A 19,678-nucleotide genomic window follows, 5' to 3' on the forward strand; every position below is an offset into this window, starting at 1 on the left:
TAGGTGGCCCAGCATCACCAGCGAGGTTAAATGATGTAGTCTGCTAGGGTTACAGATGAGCTTACAAGCCTGTTTTAACATAGCTTTGCTATATTAGATAAACTCTTTCCTGTGGGTTGGTGGGGACCCAACTATGTGTTGGTGCCACTGGCAGTTTCAGAGAGCCAAGCTCTGGCATTTTGCTATCCCTTTCTGCCTGCTTCTAAGAGTACGATAAGGAACATAACAAGTTGGTCTTCTTTCCCCCTTCCCGAGACATTAATGGGCAATAGTTAAATGAAATTCATTTATTTGTATTTTCAGTCTTGGGCTTCTCCTTTAGCCAGAGCAGCTCAGAACAATCCTGCAAGTTACTTTTGTTCCTATCTTCCATTTGCAGCATGTGGTCCAGTGTGTGTTTGTTGCCATCCGAACCATCGGAAACATTGTGATTGTCACCACTTTGCTGCAGTTCATGTTTGCCTGCATTGGAGTTCAGTTGTTTAAGGTAAAACCACTGGGCCCTTTCATTCATCCACTTCAGTGAGCTGTATTACAGGGTGGGAAGAAAAATATCATGAAGAAGCCTGAGGAAGTGTGAAAAGGCAAAACCTCTGGGGCACTGTCAGTGTTACCTGGGCTCCTGCTACCAGCAGTTCCCCAAAACTGGACCAGGCATATTCAGAACTCCTGCCCTTCATCTGTAATCATAAGACATCACCAGTAGCATGAGTAACCTTCTTCCCTAAATAGCTTGTGGCATGACTTAGTGCCAGGGAGATGAAGGAGGCTGCTCTAAAGAATTGGTACTGGCAGGCTGTCTACTCCACATCTTGTAGAGGAAGGGGCATGCCAGATAAACACAGGAGGTTATTCATTCACTTCTTTATGTCTGCTGTTATTTCTTTGCCTTTCACCACCCTTCTGACAACAAGTGTTCTGCAGCACTCAGTGGTCATGCACCTCAGGACATAGACATAAAAGTACTGTGCAAGCAGATGAAAGCCTGTGCTCTGAACTACCCAGATGCAGGCAACTCTCGATCCAGTTTGCTCACATCTACCTGCAAAAGAGATGTAAATGTACTCACAGTTGGTTAAGCAAGTAGTAAACACAGTCACCTTGATACATGATCTGCCCTAACCCTTGCATTGTCAGGAAAGGAAACTTCATTCCTCTTTCTTCCTTTTCAAGGGCAAGCTGTACAGCTGCACTGACAGCTCCAAGCAGACGGCAGCAGAATGCAGGTGGGTCTGACCTTTCCCAGTTAGCCCCCTTCACTGGCCACCCACTCTCAGGTCCTCCTACTGGAAGTGCAGTTCTGCCATATTCTCTCTCTGCTTTCCATTCACAGAGGGTACTACATTACATACAAGGATGGTGAGGTCAACCAGCCGATGATACAGCCCCGGAGCTGGGAGAACAGCAAGTTTGACTTTGACAACGTCTTGACTGCCATGATGGCCCTCTTCACTGTCTCAACCTTTGAGGGCTGGCCAGAGTGAGTGCTTCTAGGGCCTGTGCAACACTAGCAATATCCTCATTCATTTCAAAAGAGAAAATTCAAATGCAAAGTATAGTCTTTCCCATTCTAAGTATTTACATAAGTCTAAAGTGTTAAATGTAGCAATAGTAGCAGCAGTCATTGTAGTATTATGTACTTTGTAAATTCCTCAGGGCCTGCAGGAATTGCTGTTCCTGTACTTGTAAACAGTGCATAGCACTGTCTCTAGCTCTTAAAAAATTATTGCCGGTAGTGGTAGTGATAGCAATATTTGTTATAAATATTACATATATAAACGGATATAAAATGCCTGTCAGACACTTACTGGTATTGCTAGGTGTTGCAAGTTTCCCAATGGAGCCAGCAGGGCAATATGAAACACAGCAGTGTTATCGCTGCAGAATGGGCAGACATGGGACCAAGGCGCCAAGGACTCTACAGCTCCACTCTGTCAGTGACATGGGCATGCAGGGTATCAGGGGGCTGACCCTGATCTGTGTCACTGGGTGATGCCAACAGGGCAGTGTTAACAAACATTAAAAGTGCTGAGATCCCCTTTTCTCACAAAACTCGGTTCCCAACAACACAGACTATCCTGTCTTCTGTTAACTGAAGGGCATGCTTTTGTTTTAAATTTCAATTGTTCAGCTGTGAACACATTTCACCCCTGAACAGGTTCAAATGTGTAAAGTTAGTAAGAACAATGTCTTCTCTTTTGCCAGAGTTTACACTCAGAACAGTGCAAGTTTGCAAATCTGTGAGTGAATTAATTTTGATACAAGTAGAAGAAAATCACAAAATTAAACTTTATAACATCACCTATAAGGCCTCAAGGCAGTTGCAGATTTTCTCTGCATTTGGCTCCTGTTTGCTTTCAGGTTGCTGTATAGGTCCATTGATTCCCACATGGAGGATGTGGGACCCATCTATAATCACAGGGTTGAGATCTCCATCTTCTTTATTATCTACATCATCATCATTGCTTTCTTCATGATGAACATCTTCGTTGGTTTCGTCATCGTCACATTTCAGGAACAAGGAGAACAAGAGTACAAGAACTGTGAGCTGGACAAAAATCAGGTAATTTATAATACCTTGATGCCACTAAAGGTAGAAAATACATTGAGAATAAGCATTTAAGAGAGACATACATACAGAAAGTATGGAACATGTGAAGATTGCCAACAAGATAAAACAATAAGCTGGCTTCACTGCTGTCTTTCAGGAGTCGGGTAAAAATATCTTGCTGTAAGATTTGCTCACGGAACATTTACTTAAAAGTGTGTGCTGTGCCATTTGGTTCTCTGAGATTAGATAAGCATGACAGCATTGTCTGGCCAAAGTAAATGCATATGGAACTCTTCAACAGGTAGAATATGCACCATTCAGATCACAACCTAAAAGAAATTCTTCTACCAAGCATTTTCATTTCAGTAAAAAACTAGAAACATTGTTTTTTATTATATTTGGAGGTAGTTGACCAAACCTGTATTTTGGTTTTGATTTTTAAATCTACCCTGCCTCTTTCACAGCGCCAGTGTGTAGAATATGCCCTGAAAGCTCGGCCACTGCGGAGATACATCCCTAAAAACCAGTACCAGTACAAAGTTTGGTATGTGGTCAACTCCACCTATTTTGAATACCTGATGTTTGTTCTGATCCTGCTGAACACCATCTGCCTGGCCATGCAAGTAAGTAAGCAAGCAGAAAACCTTACAGGTGATGAATTATTAGACTTTGTTGGGGAGAATGTAGAAATGGCTGAGGTTGAAACCTACCTTCACCTTCACACCATGTATTGAGGCAGAGGGACAGAGACATGATAAAAAAACCATTGTACCATGTTCACTCCTGATGACATTCAGTTAAAGTGATGAATCTGCCTCTCATCCTCTTCCTGCTAATATCTGACACTTTCAACAATTCTGTTTTAACTCCTTAAAAACAAACAAATGAAAAAAAATACAGCAGTTACATCACAGACCAATACAGTGGCCACTATAATAACAAGTGACTTGTCATTTCTGACTTGTCTTCTATCAAATGCAGCCATAAGCCCGGAACTGCCACTCAGCTGAGATCTGAATTTTAAATTTGAGTCTTTTCTGTGTTAAAAAGTAGAGAGCAAATATTCTGGCAAACAAGGCAATCAAGGAAACTGGGGATAGAGGGTAGAAAGGCCCTCGTATCTCCTTTATTCTGTGTTAAGAACCATAGAAACTGTCTTAGAATGAACCTCAAGAGGCTGTATTGTCTATCACCTAAAAGCAAGATCAGCTCCAACTAAAGCATTTCTTGATAAGTGTTTGCCTAACTTGCTTTACTACTGATGCTACTGATTGCCTTACTACCGACTATGCTGTGCATTCGTTTTCCTCACCGTGTGAAGGTTTTCCAAATGTCTAATGTAAATCCAACAAAGAAACATTTGCAGCTGAATCTACAAGAATAGCAAATAGAGGTCGTAGATTACTGCATGCAGGTGGAACAGCAGTAAAGGGGAGGGAGTCAAAACATTTACTAAGTAGCCAGCTGACAAAAAAGAAGTCTTGCATTCCTTTCAGTCAGGAAGTGGGCCCTCATAGACACAAACTGTTCTGTATGTTTCCCCAAACCTGTACTTTCCTGGCTTGTTCCTTCCAGTCTGTCCCTGCCCAAGGCCCCCCTCACCTCCCGCTCATTTTGAGTCAGTTCCAGACTGTACCTGCTAAGCCTACCTCTCTGCTCCCAGTTTCATTGGCCACTCGAACTCCATTCTCTTCTATCGTCTGCCTGCTTAAGAGCTAGTCTGCCTGTCACTCTCCTCCCTAAACCCCATCCTTCCTCCTCACCCAGTCAGTCTCTGAACTCTTTTCACTTGTCTGCGACCCAGACAGCCCAGATCTCCACTTGTCAACCGGTCCTTCTCTTCTCCTCACTACACAAACTCCCAGCTGCAGTTACCCCTCCATGGACCTCCCTTCCGGTCTCTTTCTGCCCTTACCATTTGACTGTCTGCTACGCTTGGTTCACTTCTCTGGTTTATCCCTTACTGTGAGTCCAGCTCCCCAGGCACTCCTACACCAACTTCCCTTTTGACTTTAGCATCCCACCACTACATTTTCCACTGGATTAATCCCAGTCTGCCCCACTGATCTCAGTCTCCCCTCAAAACTAGCCTCGGTTTCCTATCACTTGCTAACAGTCTAAGTCTATATTCACAGTCATTTTTCACTTTATTTTCTCTCACTGCCTCCAGTCCAATCTCACGAGATTTCTTGACCTCCCTACTTTTTTCTTCATCTGATCTAGCTCTTTCCTGTCCCCATTGAAAAGGCTTCCTCTGGTGTCTTGCCTAAGGTAGCAAAAAAGGAGTGAGACAGCATGAGCACAAGAAAGTGCTCTGCCTCAGCTGAAGTATCTAGTGCCCTGCTGTCATGAAGCAATAGAGAGGGACCATTATGTTCACTCTGAAGCTTTGAAGTATGCTCAGTTGCTGTGACAATGGTGCATACCCAGGGCAGGTAGAGCTAGAAGCTGTGAGATGTTTGTGAGCCCAGAGGCAGGACAGTATCTCTGGAGATTCTAGGAAGTGCATCTTGAGAAAAGTACAGTTATTCAAAGGCTTATACCATGGCCAGATTTGGGTCAAATGTCATAACAGACAGCAAACACAAAAAAGCCACATTCCAGTAAAATTCCAGGTTTTTAAGCAGACTCCTACAGGTACTAGAGTCTTTCAAGGAAAATGTTATAAGAAATTTTGAAAATGTCTCAACAATATATTTTTCCCTGGCCTGGCTTTCAGCTGCAGCTGAATTATTTTAACTGAAACTCCTTTAAATAAATCCCCCTGAGCCAATGCAGAGTATGAAAATTCATCCCAGCTAGTTAAAGTTTATCAAAGTTAAGCAACTACAAATGGGGTCTTATAACATGAACTGGAAGATGACCTTAGAATAAGGCAGTCAATTAGTCTCAAGTACAATGATCTGGAAATAGGGATATGAAGAGTGAGGTGGCAACATTTGCAGAAGACACTATTTGAATTAATCAATAGAAGATGGAGAGTAACTTCGTAAGATCTTAATAAAGTTAAGCGAACGGGCAGCATAATTGCAAATTTAATTCAGAGTTGACAAATGCAAGATAATGCATATTGGAAAGATATGATTTGAGCTGCTCGTGTACTTTGCAGAATCCTGAATTAAGTGTAATTACTTGGGGAATGCCTTGGTATCATTATGAACAGCTCAGTGAAACCTCTGTTCACTGTGCAGTAGCAATCAAACAAAAAAGTAATCCAAGTGTTAGGGAAGGGTGAGATAGCAAACACAATTGGAGACTGTCTTGTACCATTATGGAAATTTATAATGAGCCCTCAACTGGAATAATAAGTGTGATTTTGGTAGCCACCACTCAAAAAGATTATTTTAAAGAGATAGGAGATCCCGAGCTCGATGGCAAAAATGGCTAGAGGTATGGAAATGCTTATATGTGAAGAGAGATAGGAATTCTAAATTGAAAAAAGGGAGCATGCTGGGGTTTTCTTTAGAGAACCTCAACATAAAGGGAGATCAGGAGGGGCCCCGTGGATTCCTAACTAGCTGATACATCCGTTCCTCACGCTGCTGCCGGGATGCTATTTTTCAGCACTACGGTCAGAGCTGCATGTTCAAGGAAGCTATGAATATCCTCAACATGCTCTTCACTGGCCTCTTCACTGTTGAGATGGTCCTGAAATTAATCGCCTTCAAACCCAAGGTAGGTGCTATAGGCGTAGAGTTTCCTGGCCTTTGTGTGTGTGTGCATGTGTGCGGGGCAGCTGTGAGGAGAAGGAGGAGGTGAAACTTTCTGATCTGTTACCCCACCGATAACTGAGCTGGACAGTTGCTCTCTGGATTGGAGTCTCACATATGTTTATTAACTTTTTCATTGGAGAGTAGACACACTTTAAAAAAAAAAAAAAAAAGGGGTTCAGACACCTGCTAATAGAGAAGGTTCCTAGTTCTCTATTTTCATTAAGTTATAATAGTGACACTATGTTAAGGCTATAACATGTTTTCCATTCTGAATGTTATTCTGATGATCTCTCTGACTTCTCTTAAGGCAATTATAAATAGCATTCCATGATTAGTCTCCTGGCCCAAGTGAAGTTAATCAAGTATGACTCATTGTGAGTTGCGAGCTTTGGAAAAAAATGTTTCTTCTGGGAGGGCTACATCTCAATGATGGTTTGGATTGCTTCAGTTTTAAATTTAAGACTTCATTGATAATATTCAGTACCCCAGCAAGTCCTGTCTGAAAGTATTGTCTCCTCAACTTGGCCATGGCATTCTGCTAGTATAGCTGCACCATGGGGTACGATTATAACCTACAAGCTCTTCCAACCAGTTGGCACAGCTGCTGCAGGACAAGAACAAAGATTCTGACCTCACATAATTTAAGATTACACAAGGCTTTCTTCTTTAGGGTTTAAATTTGTGGTATGTCATAAGGAGTGGAAGCCAGATATGTAAATACAGGTACCTCATGCCTTTTCCTATCTTCAGTGATACCTTGACACATGGGTTTGTATCTTGAAGGATTGGCAAATACTGTCTGAAGCATCAGTTATCACATTGATAAAGATGAGAACAATCGTGTCTGACAGTCATGCTTGTCCTTCATGTTAAACATTTAGGGGATCCCTCAAGTTAAGAGCTCCTCCCAGCTCTAACCTAACATCTTCCCAATCCTCAGCTCAGAAACTTTCCTCTCCAATTCTACTGAATTCAGTCTTACTTTTTCTTGTAAACTCTGTGTTGACTTTACTCCCATCCAACCTCTCTCCCCTTCTTCCACACTTTCTAGGACTTCTTCTTAGAAGAGTCACAATTTTATTTTTTTTTCCTGAGCCCAATATCAGTATCCTGTCTCAGATGTAGTTCTCTTGAAAGTTAGGAGCATCTTGTGCAGTCCTGATGAAGGACAGGGTGGGGAGTGAGATCTCAAACACTGTCTTGGGAAATTTAGAAGTATCATCCTCTGTTTCAGAAGTGATTGTAATTTTCAGGAAGGATCTACCTTTCACTTTTGAGGTTTCACCATGTCTATTAGGAAGCAAATCTTCTGGCACTTTGTAAAAATATTATCTGCACACTGTATACCCAGAAATGTATCTCACAGGCTTTGTAATGTTCTTCTGATTTCATGGTTCTACTTTACAAGAGATTCTTAACTTTGGGAAAGATGAGGTTCTCACTAGAATTTGTTTTGAGCGTTAGGGAAAAAGTTCAACCAGTTCAAATATTGACGTCTGTACATATACAAGGAAGGCTTTACCTGACATGGTTGCCTCTAACAGTAAGGAATTGGCATTGATGATATTGGAGGTTCTTTCACTTCCTGTGTCTTACTTTCCTGTGTTCAGCCTCGTTTCCAAGTTTTACTGTACAACAGAATATTAAACAAAATCAACTGAGGGTAAACATGTATCCTCCGGATAGCAAAACATTGGAACAGATTACCTAAAGAGATTGTGGAATCTCCATAATTTGAGGTTTTAAGATTAAGTTAGGGGCACCTTTCATTAGAAACCATTTAGGGGAAGGAACTGAGGGATCTGCCTTGGGACAGGGGAATGGACTAGATCATCTCACAAGGTCCCTCTCAGCCCAATTTTTCATTATTCTGTAATTTCCAGACTGAATCCCCAGTTACTACACTGTAATAAAAGTGAGAATGTAAAAGCAGTTTTCCTTGTGACCAGAATAGCAGAGTCTTAATAAAGTCTTAATAAAGGAGGAGACAGCAGCCTCAGGCTGGGTCCTGCCCATCCTGAAAGAATAGCCAGTGAAAAGAATAAACCTGTTTCAAACCTTAGTCTGACCTGTATGCCAAAAATAGTACTAACTCTTAAACTGCTATTTTAATTAAATACCTTCAGGAAAATAAACAAAATATTTAAAAATGAAATTACAAGATTTACAGGGAAGAAAAACAGGAATGAACTTGTGAAAACAACTAATACAGCAAAAATACTTGCTTCCAGCAGTATATTCACACTGGATTATGTCGAGTACCAGTTCAGTCACTCAAGTTTGGAAACATGAAAATTCTGTGTATAACTTGCCATTGTCTGTTCAGTACAAGGATTTGGCCTGCAGTCTTCATTCCCTTCTCCATATTGACTCAACCTGCACTTACAGAAAGTTGACTCAACTCAACATTTCCAGAAAGTATGTGAAGGGGGTAAAAAGACAAGGACTTTCCTAACTAAACATACTATTACTGTTGAGATTGGTTGCTTTACTCAGCAAGTCCCTTTGATACCTGCACATTTCATGGGCCATCGTATGTGAACAGTGCTTTGGTTTGTTTAGTCTCCAGGAGGCTATAGAGAAGAGGGGTGCGTTAGCTGGAGCAGCTGCTGCTGGTCTAGATAGTGCATGCCAGGCAGGGACAAAGCCAGCCTCTGAGAGCCCTTGTGTTTCTGTGTGGCACATTTTCTGGAGGAGAGGATCAGTTATCCCAGGTTTCTTGCAGGATAAATCTGAGCACTGCATAAGACAGCTCATCCATGTCTGATGCAGTCTTGACAGGAGGGTGTGCTAACAGTGAGCAAGAGAGATTTGGGATGATTAGAGCTGCTGATAAAGAAAACATCCACTACATGCCCTGCATCTCCTTACAGAGTATTAATGTGCTGCTCTGAAGCAAAACTCCCAAATGGACCTAAGTGTTTGTCTTGGCTGATGCTCATAAACTGATTCAAGACTAGTTAGTTCAGAGACAGACAGTCTAAAAGTAATGCTTTTGAGCCAAGGCCTTTTACTGCTTTGCTTTTCTAATTTTATAAATTCTCTGGCCAGTCTGGTGAGCTATTTTACAGTTCCTGCATGGAGCAAGCTGTTGCTGCTTCGTTCTTTTACTGGAGAAAACTACTAAAGGGAATGAGAGGTGCTGTGCTGTCTGGGGTGCTCACAACTACCACTGTCCTAGCTTCTTAAAGAAGAAATTCCCACAGGTGCCAGTTCATGAAGGACCAGCTGCCCCACAAAACCTACCTGGGGTTTATCTTTTCAAGTCAAAGACAGCAACTTAAAATTCCTGTTCATATGAAGCTGCACCATCTGTCAACATACATGCTAATATGGGGATGGATACTCCTCCAGGAATTTCAGATCTTTCCAGCTCCCTGGAATGGGCTGTTTCACTGATGACCACATCTACTTTTTCTTTCAGGAAACATTTCACCTATCCCCTTATTAGCTAGGGAAGGACTAGTAATCTGAGAGCTATGAATTTTCTACCACTGTCCCTGTCATCTCAAACTAGGGAAGATATATCAGTGGAACTACTCCCATGCATAAAGTAAAGCACACGTTCATATGTTTTGTCAAATCCAGGTCTGTATGTGGAAAGGGAATCTTGAGGATTTCCTCTGTGAAATTATGACTATCAAAGAGACTACAGATCACAAGTCTATTCCATTTACCAGACACTGTCAGCACCTTTCTTCCCTGAGTGTTTATGGATGTTACTTGTAAAGCAGCCTGTAACAATGCCATCTGTCCTGCCCCAGATAGTTAGTTCAGTCCCTCATTTATCACTGCTAATTTAGTCTGAATTCTTGTCATTCTTTAATGTCATTTTCAAGTAGCAGAGTTCAGACTTCTATGCACTGTTTCAAGCAAGTCTCACATTTAGCACAAGGCATATAATCCCATGTGATCCCAGGAAGAGCTATGAGTAGTGGGAGTCATGAGTGTCCCCCATGGTTATTTCTTAGTCTCCGTTTACTGATGGATCTATGTGTCCTCAGTGTTTCTTCCTCCATTGATGCATTTGTCCTTCTTTATTTCTCTTTAAGCTCCTCTCAGTCAGCATTTATCATGCATTTGATGCACAGATATCTCTTTTCAAACCTGCAAAATTACTCATCTGTTTTTGTTCCTTTTTTACTACTCCATTTCTCGTACATTTGTACCTATAAACAGATCTTTAAGCAGTCTCTCCTAAAGTCACACTGGCTGCTTCATACTACTTGCATTCTTCTTTCTCACCATAACCATAATCTGTCATTCCTTGCTCAGGATACAGGCTTCGGCATTTTCACAAACAACTGAAATTTATATCCGATCTATCCCCTTGCCCCACAGAAACAACGTTGGTTAGTTTTGGAAATCTAATGCTTTTTGTACTTCTTCATTCTGGTACCTTTAGAAATACCTGTATAGCTTAGGATGCTGTCCTGGCATCATTCATCACAGTATTTTATTTCTCCAACTTACATGGAGAAAGCAAAGACGAGATACTCTGCACTGATACAAAAATGTCAGAAAAACTGATTACAATAGAGTGGTCTTTTGCTTAGCATGGAAAAACACTTCAGGTCCATCCAACTGATGTAGGAATCATATTTAGTTAAAAATCACATGGTCTGGGATGAAGTATGGTAGTATAAATTAGTAGTTTAAGTTGTGTAAATGTACACATGAGCCCATGGTGCAGGCAGCTGCCTCTCTGTCACGGAGTTTGACGACACAATTCTGGTTGTCAAATTGCTCTTACTTTGCAGTTTTTCTCTGCTGGTTTTGGCAGGTTCTTAATCTAAGTAGTCATCTAATTGTTTCCTCTCCTCAGCTTCAGTATTACGCTTTCTGTTTTGGAGGGGCAGCATCTAGACATGAGATATTTGCTGACCAAGTTATCTACCCAGTGCAATAGGAAAGGCAGTCTCCAACCACCACCCTGCCTTTGGTTGGAACAAGTGTTTTATAAGGCAAAAGAAGGGGTGAGAAAGCTAATATGTTTCAGGATCTGTGGATGGGGAAAAGACACACCTCATTCAACAAAAAGGAAGAATGAGCTCTGCTTGATAATGGGTGAGGAATAGTGAGCATGCAGAGAACTAGGAATAGTCAGGTAAGAATGTGTGAGCTGAAGGAAGTGAGAGAACTAATCAAACTGGAAGGACCATGTCTGGAGGGAAGAGAGAGAAACTAAACCTGGAGGAGAGGAAAAGCCACATGCAGATAATGGAGAGTGGGAACAGACAGAATGTCCTTAAAGGCAGAAAGAAAAAAATAACGCGAAGACCCTGAAAGAGGAAAGTATTAATAAAATGGAGAAATAAATGATTGGACAAAAAAATCACACAAGGAGAAGAAAAACAGAAACAGAGCTGAAAGGAAAAGTAAACATGGAAAGGGATCTTTAGAAAATTAAAAACTAAATTAAAACTCATAGCTTTTAAGCTAATGAGCATCTTTTTGTCCTTCTACATTTTATTGAAGTTCCCTGGCAGACATCCCAGGTCTCCATGTTCAAACATATCAGTATCTCAGCCACAGAACCTCCCTATGTACTATCTCATCAGAATAACTTGCAATAAAAGTTGGGTGCAATATATTTCCCCATTTCTGTGGATTAATCTCAGCCCTGTTGCAAAATGCATCAGCATGTTACCCCAGAAATGCTTTCCATTTTCATCCCAAATTTTTTTCTGAGTGAAGTCAGAACATATTGTATATTCCTCTGGATCTCCTGTACAGCCAGTAGCCCAACTGGAATTAATCTCAGCTGCTCAACAAGCCCAGCAGCCGTATGACCAGAAATCCCTGACATGTCTGTAGTACACAAGCAGAGACTGCATTGTATGTGTGCAGTCAGTCTGAGGCTCTCAAGGAATTGCTGAATCAGGCTCAAAGGTTTTGGAAATACACTGGAAAAGGGAAAAAGTCTTAACACCTCATTAATCACTCCTCTGCTTTTTCTTTACTGTGATTACCTGTCTGACAGGAGTTTCATGCATTTTGCATAGCATACATATCATGTGGAGATTTGACCATATGGTCTTTCATGTCCACAGGTGTGGGAGGAAGAATGAGCCTCTTTTCTAAGCCCTTTCTGCACAAGTAAATACTAAAAGTACTGTATGTCAGAGCAGCGTATTTAGGTGACTTTGATGTGAAGAAATACTTGGGATAATTATTCTGGACATGGATGATCAGGTCATCCTAGTCCTTTATAGCCAACAGTGCGTTGGAACAGAGAGTCATCAGGTAGACTCGCTACTGGATGCTGCTTGCCAGAATTTCTATCTGCCCATATGTCCAGGAGAAAGAAGAGAAAAGAGAGGCTAAGAAAGTAACCAAGCCTCTTGTAGCACAGTTTGTGCCACAGCACTCTCACAGCACCTTGGTGTTGAGACTTTCTCACAGAACATGGAAGGGCATCCCACTAGCCAGGGGCCAAAGCAGCTGCTTTTGTTATTTCAGGCCTTAAATCAAAACTACTCAGGAGTCTGTGCTGCCAACATGTTACAAGGCAGTGACATTAAAAGAGAGAGGAACCACATCCTGGTGTTTTAAAGTGCGGGCTCATCAAGTTAAACAGTGTACCTGATGTAACTGTAGAGCCTCGAACAACAAATCTTCAAGTTAGTACAGAAAAAGAAAATTTGCAACAGAACACTCAGGGATGAGGTTGATTCAGCAACAATTTCCACAAATGAGGAGTTAGCAAGCAAATAACTGCCTTCTCTGTCATGTGAAAGTACAGGGAATCCTCTTTGATACTTCTAGATTTCACTGAGTTCCTCACCAGTTCCTGAGTGTGCGTGGGAGGGAAAGTCTGGCCATTCCTGACACTTTGAAGGAGAAGAAAGTAGTGCCAGACTAAAGTTTTTCTATTGTGCATATGTTTATATTCTGAGATGGCATAGGCGTGACTCGACCTAAACAAGTCATGCAGTGTGAAAAACATTTGGTAGGTGAATCTAACAGAAGAAACTAGACGGATGATGAGAAATGGAATTTTGCAGTAAATCCTAGCTCATACCTCTAGTTGAATCTGGGTCAGGAAACATCAAGGTCTTCCTTCTGAACACTGGTTGACATCCTGCATGAAGTATACTGGTCTCTTTCCTGTTTTCTTGTGGAAAATGTATCTCGCAAAAAGGCATGAGCAGAGTGGATCTTACTTGGTTTCTTTTTCGGTGCCCCCAGAAAAAAGGCCAAGAATGAAATGAGTATACAGAACAAACTTTTCTCTTCATGCAAAAGACTTGTCCTTAGATGTTGTCATGGAAGAAATTGTTTTGTGGGACAAAAAGGCTGTTTGATCCACTGCTTCCCATGTTACATTCATTGCTTAAATGCAGGATGTTCTCCTCCCTGGAGGACAAGGCCAGCAATTTTCTGCACACAAATATATCCTCTAATTACTATACAGAATGTGTGAAATTTCTAGCACTGATCAGCGAGAGCTATGCAATCCTCCAGCTTTCTGAAAGATCAATGGAGAATTCAGTAGGCAGAAAAAACTGTTAAAGAAGCTGTATGAGAGCTTCAATGAGAGAGGACCTTTTCCTTCACAGCAAACATACCCAGAGAATTTGCATATTGCTGCAACATTGTGACAGATTTATTTTCAGTCTGGCACTTGGGGGTTTTAATGTCATTATAAATGATCAAAAATAATGATATGACTGCACAATGCAACAATGTGGGAAGTACTGTATTAGCTATTACACTTAATTATTTAATACAGAAAATTATTCACACAGTGTTAAAAGCCCAGTGGGATGGTGAACTAGGGTCTCATTCACAACAGCATCGACAGCGTCAGCAGCAGCATGTAAAGGGAACAGTGCCAGGGAAAAGTGACTTGCTCTCATTCTCAGACGAAAAATTCCAACCCTCTATCACTACACATGAGGTTGTTTCAAAGGGTCAAAAGTTCCCACCGATGTGAATCTTCTCTTCACGTAAGAATGACAGCAGAAAACAGCCCCTGTTAAGAACTGTTCATCATGTTAGGAAATGGCATTTCCACTGCCAAACAGTCACCTAGCTGAGGTCTAAAAGAGTTGATCTCTCTTCTCTACCATGCATCTGGCTTTTGCAGTACCTTGGAAACTTTAGTTTTCTTCGTTTCTGCTTGCCCAACTGTAAAATGAGAGTAACCATCCTCTTTCAGAAAGTTGTGATTGATGGATTACATGAAAGTAAGCATTTTTTTATTAACTACTCTAATCCTTATAAAATCAAGCTTTTTCTAAACACGGAGATAACTTACAAAAAAAAGAAACTATTCAAAAACCTATTGCTCATACCTACGGGCCTGTTTCTAGCAGACTGATTTCCTCCAGTGACTATCCACTATCCACACAGCAACCATGTCAGAGCAGTCCACAGCCTTTTCCCGTGGTGCATATGGAGACAGGGAAGCTATTCCAAGTCCAACCCTATATTCAGAATGCTTCACCCATTACTTGCCACTGCCTCATCTTCCCGCAACACTAAGTGGCTCTTCACTCTGAAAGATGTGTCATTTCTGTTCTTACAGGTTGAGTTTAACTTCTTTTGAATCATTCTTCCCTGGGCTGCGATGTCAGTCCAACTTTAGAAGACAGACTATCTTAAACAGCAAAACCCATCCTTTTGCTCTTTTCATAGGACTGTTTCAGGTTGCTGGTTTGGTTTGTTGCCTTCAAGAGTTATTTGTTGGCTTTCATCAAGACCCACTTTTTCTAGACCTTGCAAAGTCTTTGAGAATTTACAGCTTCTTCCTAATGGAATTTGACAGGAAAATTCTCACGGAATACATTTTGTGATAAATGATCTGTTCAGACATAGCAAGCCATCATGTTCACTTTTCAGTCTTTCTGGTAAGACTGGTGTTGATTTTGTTCCTCTTTGCTAAGAACAAGTCTGGTTTCTGACTGCAGGGCAGTAATTGTTAAATGATTGCAATGTAATTATTGTTCATGAGGGAAAGGGCTCAATTCCTCACAGAGTATCACTGTGCCACAACATACCTGTCAGAAAGTCAAGAATGTTTATCTTATTTTTCTAGGTGAAGAGCAGAATTTATGAGAGTGCTTTCTGTTACTCTGCCTCCATTTTCATGTATTTATATCAAGGAGGCCTTAGGCATTACTGTTCTGAGGCATTACTCACCCTCCCTTCAAAGGCATCTAAGAGTAATCTAGGCCAAAAATGACATCAGGATCAGCTAGTTGAATCATCCAGTGTCAGCATGTTTTACTGTTACCATTTCCTCAGGCCTTCTCAGTATGTTTTCTTGAAATACAATCTTTGCCACATGTAAGAGATGCTTCCATAATAAATGCTCCCATATTGCCTTTTCCATGCTTCTTTCCCAGTCTTCGGAGGACCTGGGACCATAACATTGCACTTCAAGCCTTCCATATGGCTACTAGCCACTTTACAGTAAATGAAATACAAACAGAGGTAAGGTAACTGTACCACCACGTAAGTGGGCATGGAGGGGCTCATGGGACCATCTAGAAAATACAATTCTGGTGGAATGAACTGCCTTGCAAGATCTGGAAATAGGAATTCTCAGTTCATAGAACAAGTATGATAAAGACTTTTCTAGGTATGTGCCCCCGACATTGTCAATTATCAGTAGGTGTGGAGAGCATAAAAAAGGGTCTGTTGTGACACCAGAGATTATATAGTTCCAGCCTCTGTAAATGTTTAAGTTTGTCAAACGGTGGCCTGGGGACCTCAGTTCAGCCAGTGTTTTTTTTTCTTTTTTTTTCCTCTGATGGAGATATTTGACCACTAGAAGCACAGGTGAGACCTGCAGTTTGCTTTAGGACTTACAGTCTCTCAAACAATAATCAGAAGGTGGCCACTTTTAAGCAGTAACAAGGTACTCCAGTTTTATAACAGTGACCTAGAAATAAACATTTGGGGTCTTTTTCCAGATCACAGAGCTATTCAGGTTCTCCATCTCCTTTGCTTCAGTCAAGCAGAATTTCTGATATGTCCAGGCAGGCCCTCAGACCCCAAGGAACACCTGTCTGCTTTCACCAACATCCTCGTTGTGAGAGAGAGAGCATGAGGCAGAGTGGGAGAGGATAAAGGAAAACACCAAAGTTATTGAGCACCTATGTTGGTCTACAAGTTGGTCTTGTTTTCTCATGGGATAAGCAGAGGAGGCAGGAGGCTTCTTCAGAACCAATCAGACCTTTGGAATAATCTGGGGAGCCGAAAAGCTCCTGTCCTCACTCACTGACTGTGGAAAGATTTGACAGAGTACAGGGCAGGCTTGTGCAATTCCCTGCAGCAGTGACTCATTACAGTGACTGGTAGGTGAACTGCAGGGAGTTTGTGTCTCAGAATTAATCCATCAATGGATGAGAGCTTATAGATAGCATGCAAGTAGATGCTGTTTTCCTGCAGCCTGTCAGGAGCTCCAAGCAGCTGCATCCTCCACTTTATTCCTTCTCTGTTAGGTTCTGCTAATTTCCTTGATTGCTGTTACAGCTAAATGGTATCTTAGCATAACAGAATTTGCATCTGACACAAATCTCTGTTTAGGATCAGGAGCTATTGTAGCTTTGTGAGCTTGTTCAGGATACATGTGAATCACTCAAATCTGCTGTAAGAAGGTATGCCAAGAGTCATGGTATGGTGTAAATGTCATTTGATTCAATACCATTTTCCAATTAAACTGTCCCTTTTGCAAAAATACTTTCACAGACAGCCTGAAGTCTGAGAACTGACTCTCACAGCTCTAAAGAGCCTGCAGCATTTTCAGAAATGAATTCACATACTAAGCAACCATCAACCAAACTAGCAGTTCATCTCATTTTGCAAATCCCTAGCAAAGTCTGCTTTGGTGCACTTTACAATCATCAGGAAAGTTTTGCTAAGAAATCACACTGAATATCAGGGTATCAGCCCCTTTCTTTCCTTCCTATATACTCTTTCCAGTTCATTAAGACTGATGCTTCTTTTTGGTCTTTTAACATGCAGGTTTATTTCAGAGAAGTGGTAGCAAGATTTTCCTGTAGTTTGCTTTCCTTTTAGGCTGCATAGTTATCTGTATGTCTTAGTTTCTCCTCCTCAATGCTTCATTTCTGTACTCATACATACATAAGTGCATGTATGCATGCATATCGTTCCCTTTTTTCCTATACCATTGCAGCATCTTCTTCCACTGGGGACCATCTGACCTACATTCAGATCCCACCCAGTGAATAGCCTTGACCCTTGCTGTGCTCTTCATCTTTAGAGACTTTTCTCTCAGAGGTGTTTGGTAAATTTTGCCAGCCACCTCGTAAGAGATGGAAACGAAACCCTGGAACTAAGCAGATAAATAACTGTGTATCAATTAACACAGAAGTAACCTGCAGCTCCCACAGGGATGGATACTCAAAACCCAGCTGGTACCATGACTCATCAGCACCCTTCGCCTGAGGATTTCTGTGTTTCAGTGTAGAGGTATAGCTCTCTGGCCACCACACATTCTCATTATGGTTCCCAGGTGACTCTGAACTCAGACCTTCAGATAGAATCCAGTGGGCAATTTTCCCTGCGGTTGATGAGGCTTCTTGGATACTGCATTTACAATCTCATATTCACAAAAAGTAAAAGAAATAGCCTCCAGAGATTTCAATGGCTCCATAAGTACCAAAACAATCCCTAGCTTCTTTGATAGCTAATCTCAGCAACTAGGAAACCTAAAAAAGATTGGCATACTCATTCTGAAATGCTACGATGTCTGCTCCCCTCACACAAATGAGATTCCATTCCAGTCAGCTACTGCATATTTATGCTCAGCCTTTCATTAACTTATTGATCATATGATGATACACTATCCTTTGCTTCCTTTGGGGAAATAAAAAAAATGGGGAAAAATGTGCTGTAATGGTGGGGCTATTTCATGCTTCCTTGAATATTCAGTCCAATCCTCCTGGTCTCTTTCTGTCCTCCTTTCTCCCCAAAAGCTTCATGGATCTCCAAAGACATCCCACAAGACAGGGTGACTACCATTCCCCAGTAAGCCCCTGAGGCTGTCATTATGTGGCATGCAATTATACAGCTATATCAGGGTCAAGCGTCTCCCTTTAAGGGTAAAAAATGGTATTACACTCTAAATTCCACTACTGCAAAAACAAACAGTGCCATCAATTCATTTCCAGTCAGACCTCCACCCCCTTGGGAGAAGTATACAGAACTTTCTGGTGGGAAAAATAGTTTGGAAATACAACCTCTTTATTAGAATGGAAGCTCTTCCTTCATTCAGCTTGTCTTTCATTAGCCACCCTGGTACACTCCAGTGAAGAATGTGGCTTGAAGAGGTACTTTGAGGTCGCAGGAGGCAAGTCCCAAAGGGGTGTAGTTCACTCTTGATATGTACCCATAACTCCTGACAAGATTATGAGGTCTGATCCAAAGCTAAGTAACCACATGGCCGTTTGTAGGTAAATGTCTCTAAGGAGGGTGGCTTTTAAAGGAAGGATTCCATTACCTTGCACACAAATGAAGCGTCTATGTTCTCTGTTTTCTTTGAGCTCTCCTACTGTGAATAATATCTTCCTGTTTTTCACCCTTCTGTTTGAAACACAGAGGGAGCAGCTGAGGAGGAAAGGAAGGTTTTAAAATTCATGTGTTTTCTTACCTCAACATTGGCATATTGGATGTGGGGTTGAGTAAAACTGCATTCATATCCATAGTTCCTCTCTAGCACTCTTCTAAGAGGTACAGGAGGAAGAGAAGAGCTCTCTGAGTCCATCTTACAGCCACACAATAACAGATCACAGTAATGCTCTTTCTGTGATCCCAGAGCAGACTAGCCCATGACTTTCAAGCAAGGAGCTGTCTGATGAGACTCAGCAGAGCATCCCGGGAGAAAGAGCTCGCAGTGTAAATCTGGAGCAACACCACCAAAGTTAGCAGAGTGACTCTAGATATGCTGTGGTATCACAAAGGTCCAAAGCAGCTATTTGTGATGGCAATGAAAAAGGACCTTTTCTTTCCAGGCCTGAATCTCTCCTGAGATGTGCCAACTGTGTCAGCACAGTGTCATTGCTTCCAGTGAGGTTGCCTTTCTGCAGCTGGGAGCAAAATTTAATTCATTGGCTTCAGTGGTCATCTGAGGACAAGATTTGATACTACTTGTCACCTGGGTTTTGTACCAACAGCAAATGCTGTTTTACCAGCAGCAATGGCTATTGAGCTTTATGTAAGAAGTTGCTCAGTAAAAAGAAATTGTGAATTTGGTTACACCAAAAACGTTCTTTGCAGTTATGCCAATCATAGTAAAAATAACCACCTATCCATCACCACAGATTTAAAAATAGATAGTCATCATTTTCATGGGCAAAACCTGAACAACATCTTTTGGATCTTCACCCTTGCAGCTGCCCCAAAAGCAAACTCTGGTTTTTTGGACTTGTTCGGTTTCCTG

At 41.5% G+C, this 19,678-nt stretch overlaps 1 protein-coding gene across 1 annotated transcript in view; it reads left to right on the forward strand.

Annotated features, from left to right (window-relative positions):
* The window catches only part of LOC104164139 (voltage-dependent L-type calcium channel subunit alpha-1C), a 96,128-nt gene that overhangs the window by 41,204 nt on the left and 35,246 nt on the right, over positions 1–19,678 (forward strand). Inside the window, exons 16-21 of the mRNA XM_009703374.1 lie at positions 380–487; positions 1,174–1,226; positions 1,334–1,480; positions 2,362–2,563; positions 3,016–3,174; positions 6,116–6,226. Of these exons, the coding sequence (XP_009701676.1) occupies positions 380–487; positions 1,174–1,226; positions 1,334–1,480; positions 2,362–2,563; positions 3,016–3,174; positions 6,116–6,226 (780 nt within the window). The remainder of the gene's footprint in view (positions 1–379; positions 488–1,173; positions 1,227–1,333; positions 1,481–2,361; positions 2,564–3,015; positions 3,175–6,115; positions 6,227–19,678) is intronic.

This window comes from Cariama cristata, unplaced genomic scaffold (assembly GCF_000690535.1).
Source record: "Cariama cristata isolate BGI_N322 unplaced genomic scaffold, ASM69053v1 scaffold9067, whole genome shotgun sequence".
Classification (NCBI taxonomy): Eukaryota; Metazoa; Chordata; class Aves; order Cariamiformes; family Cariamidae; genus Cariama; species Cariama cristata.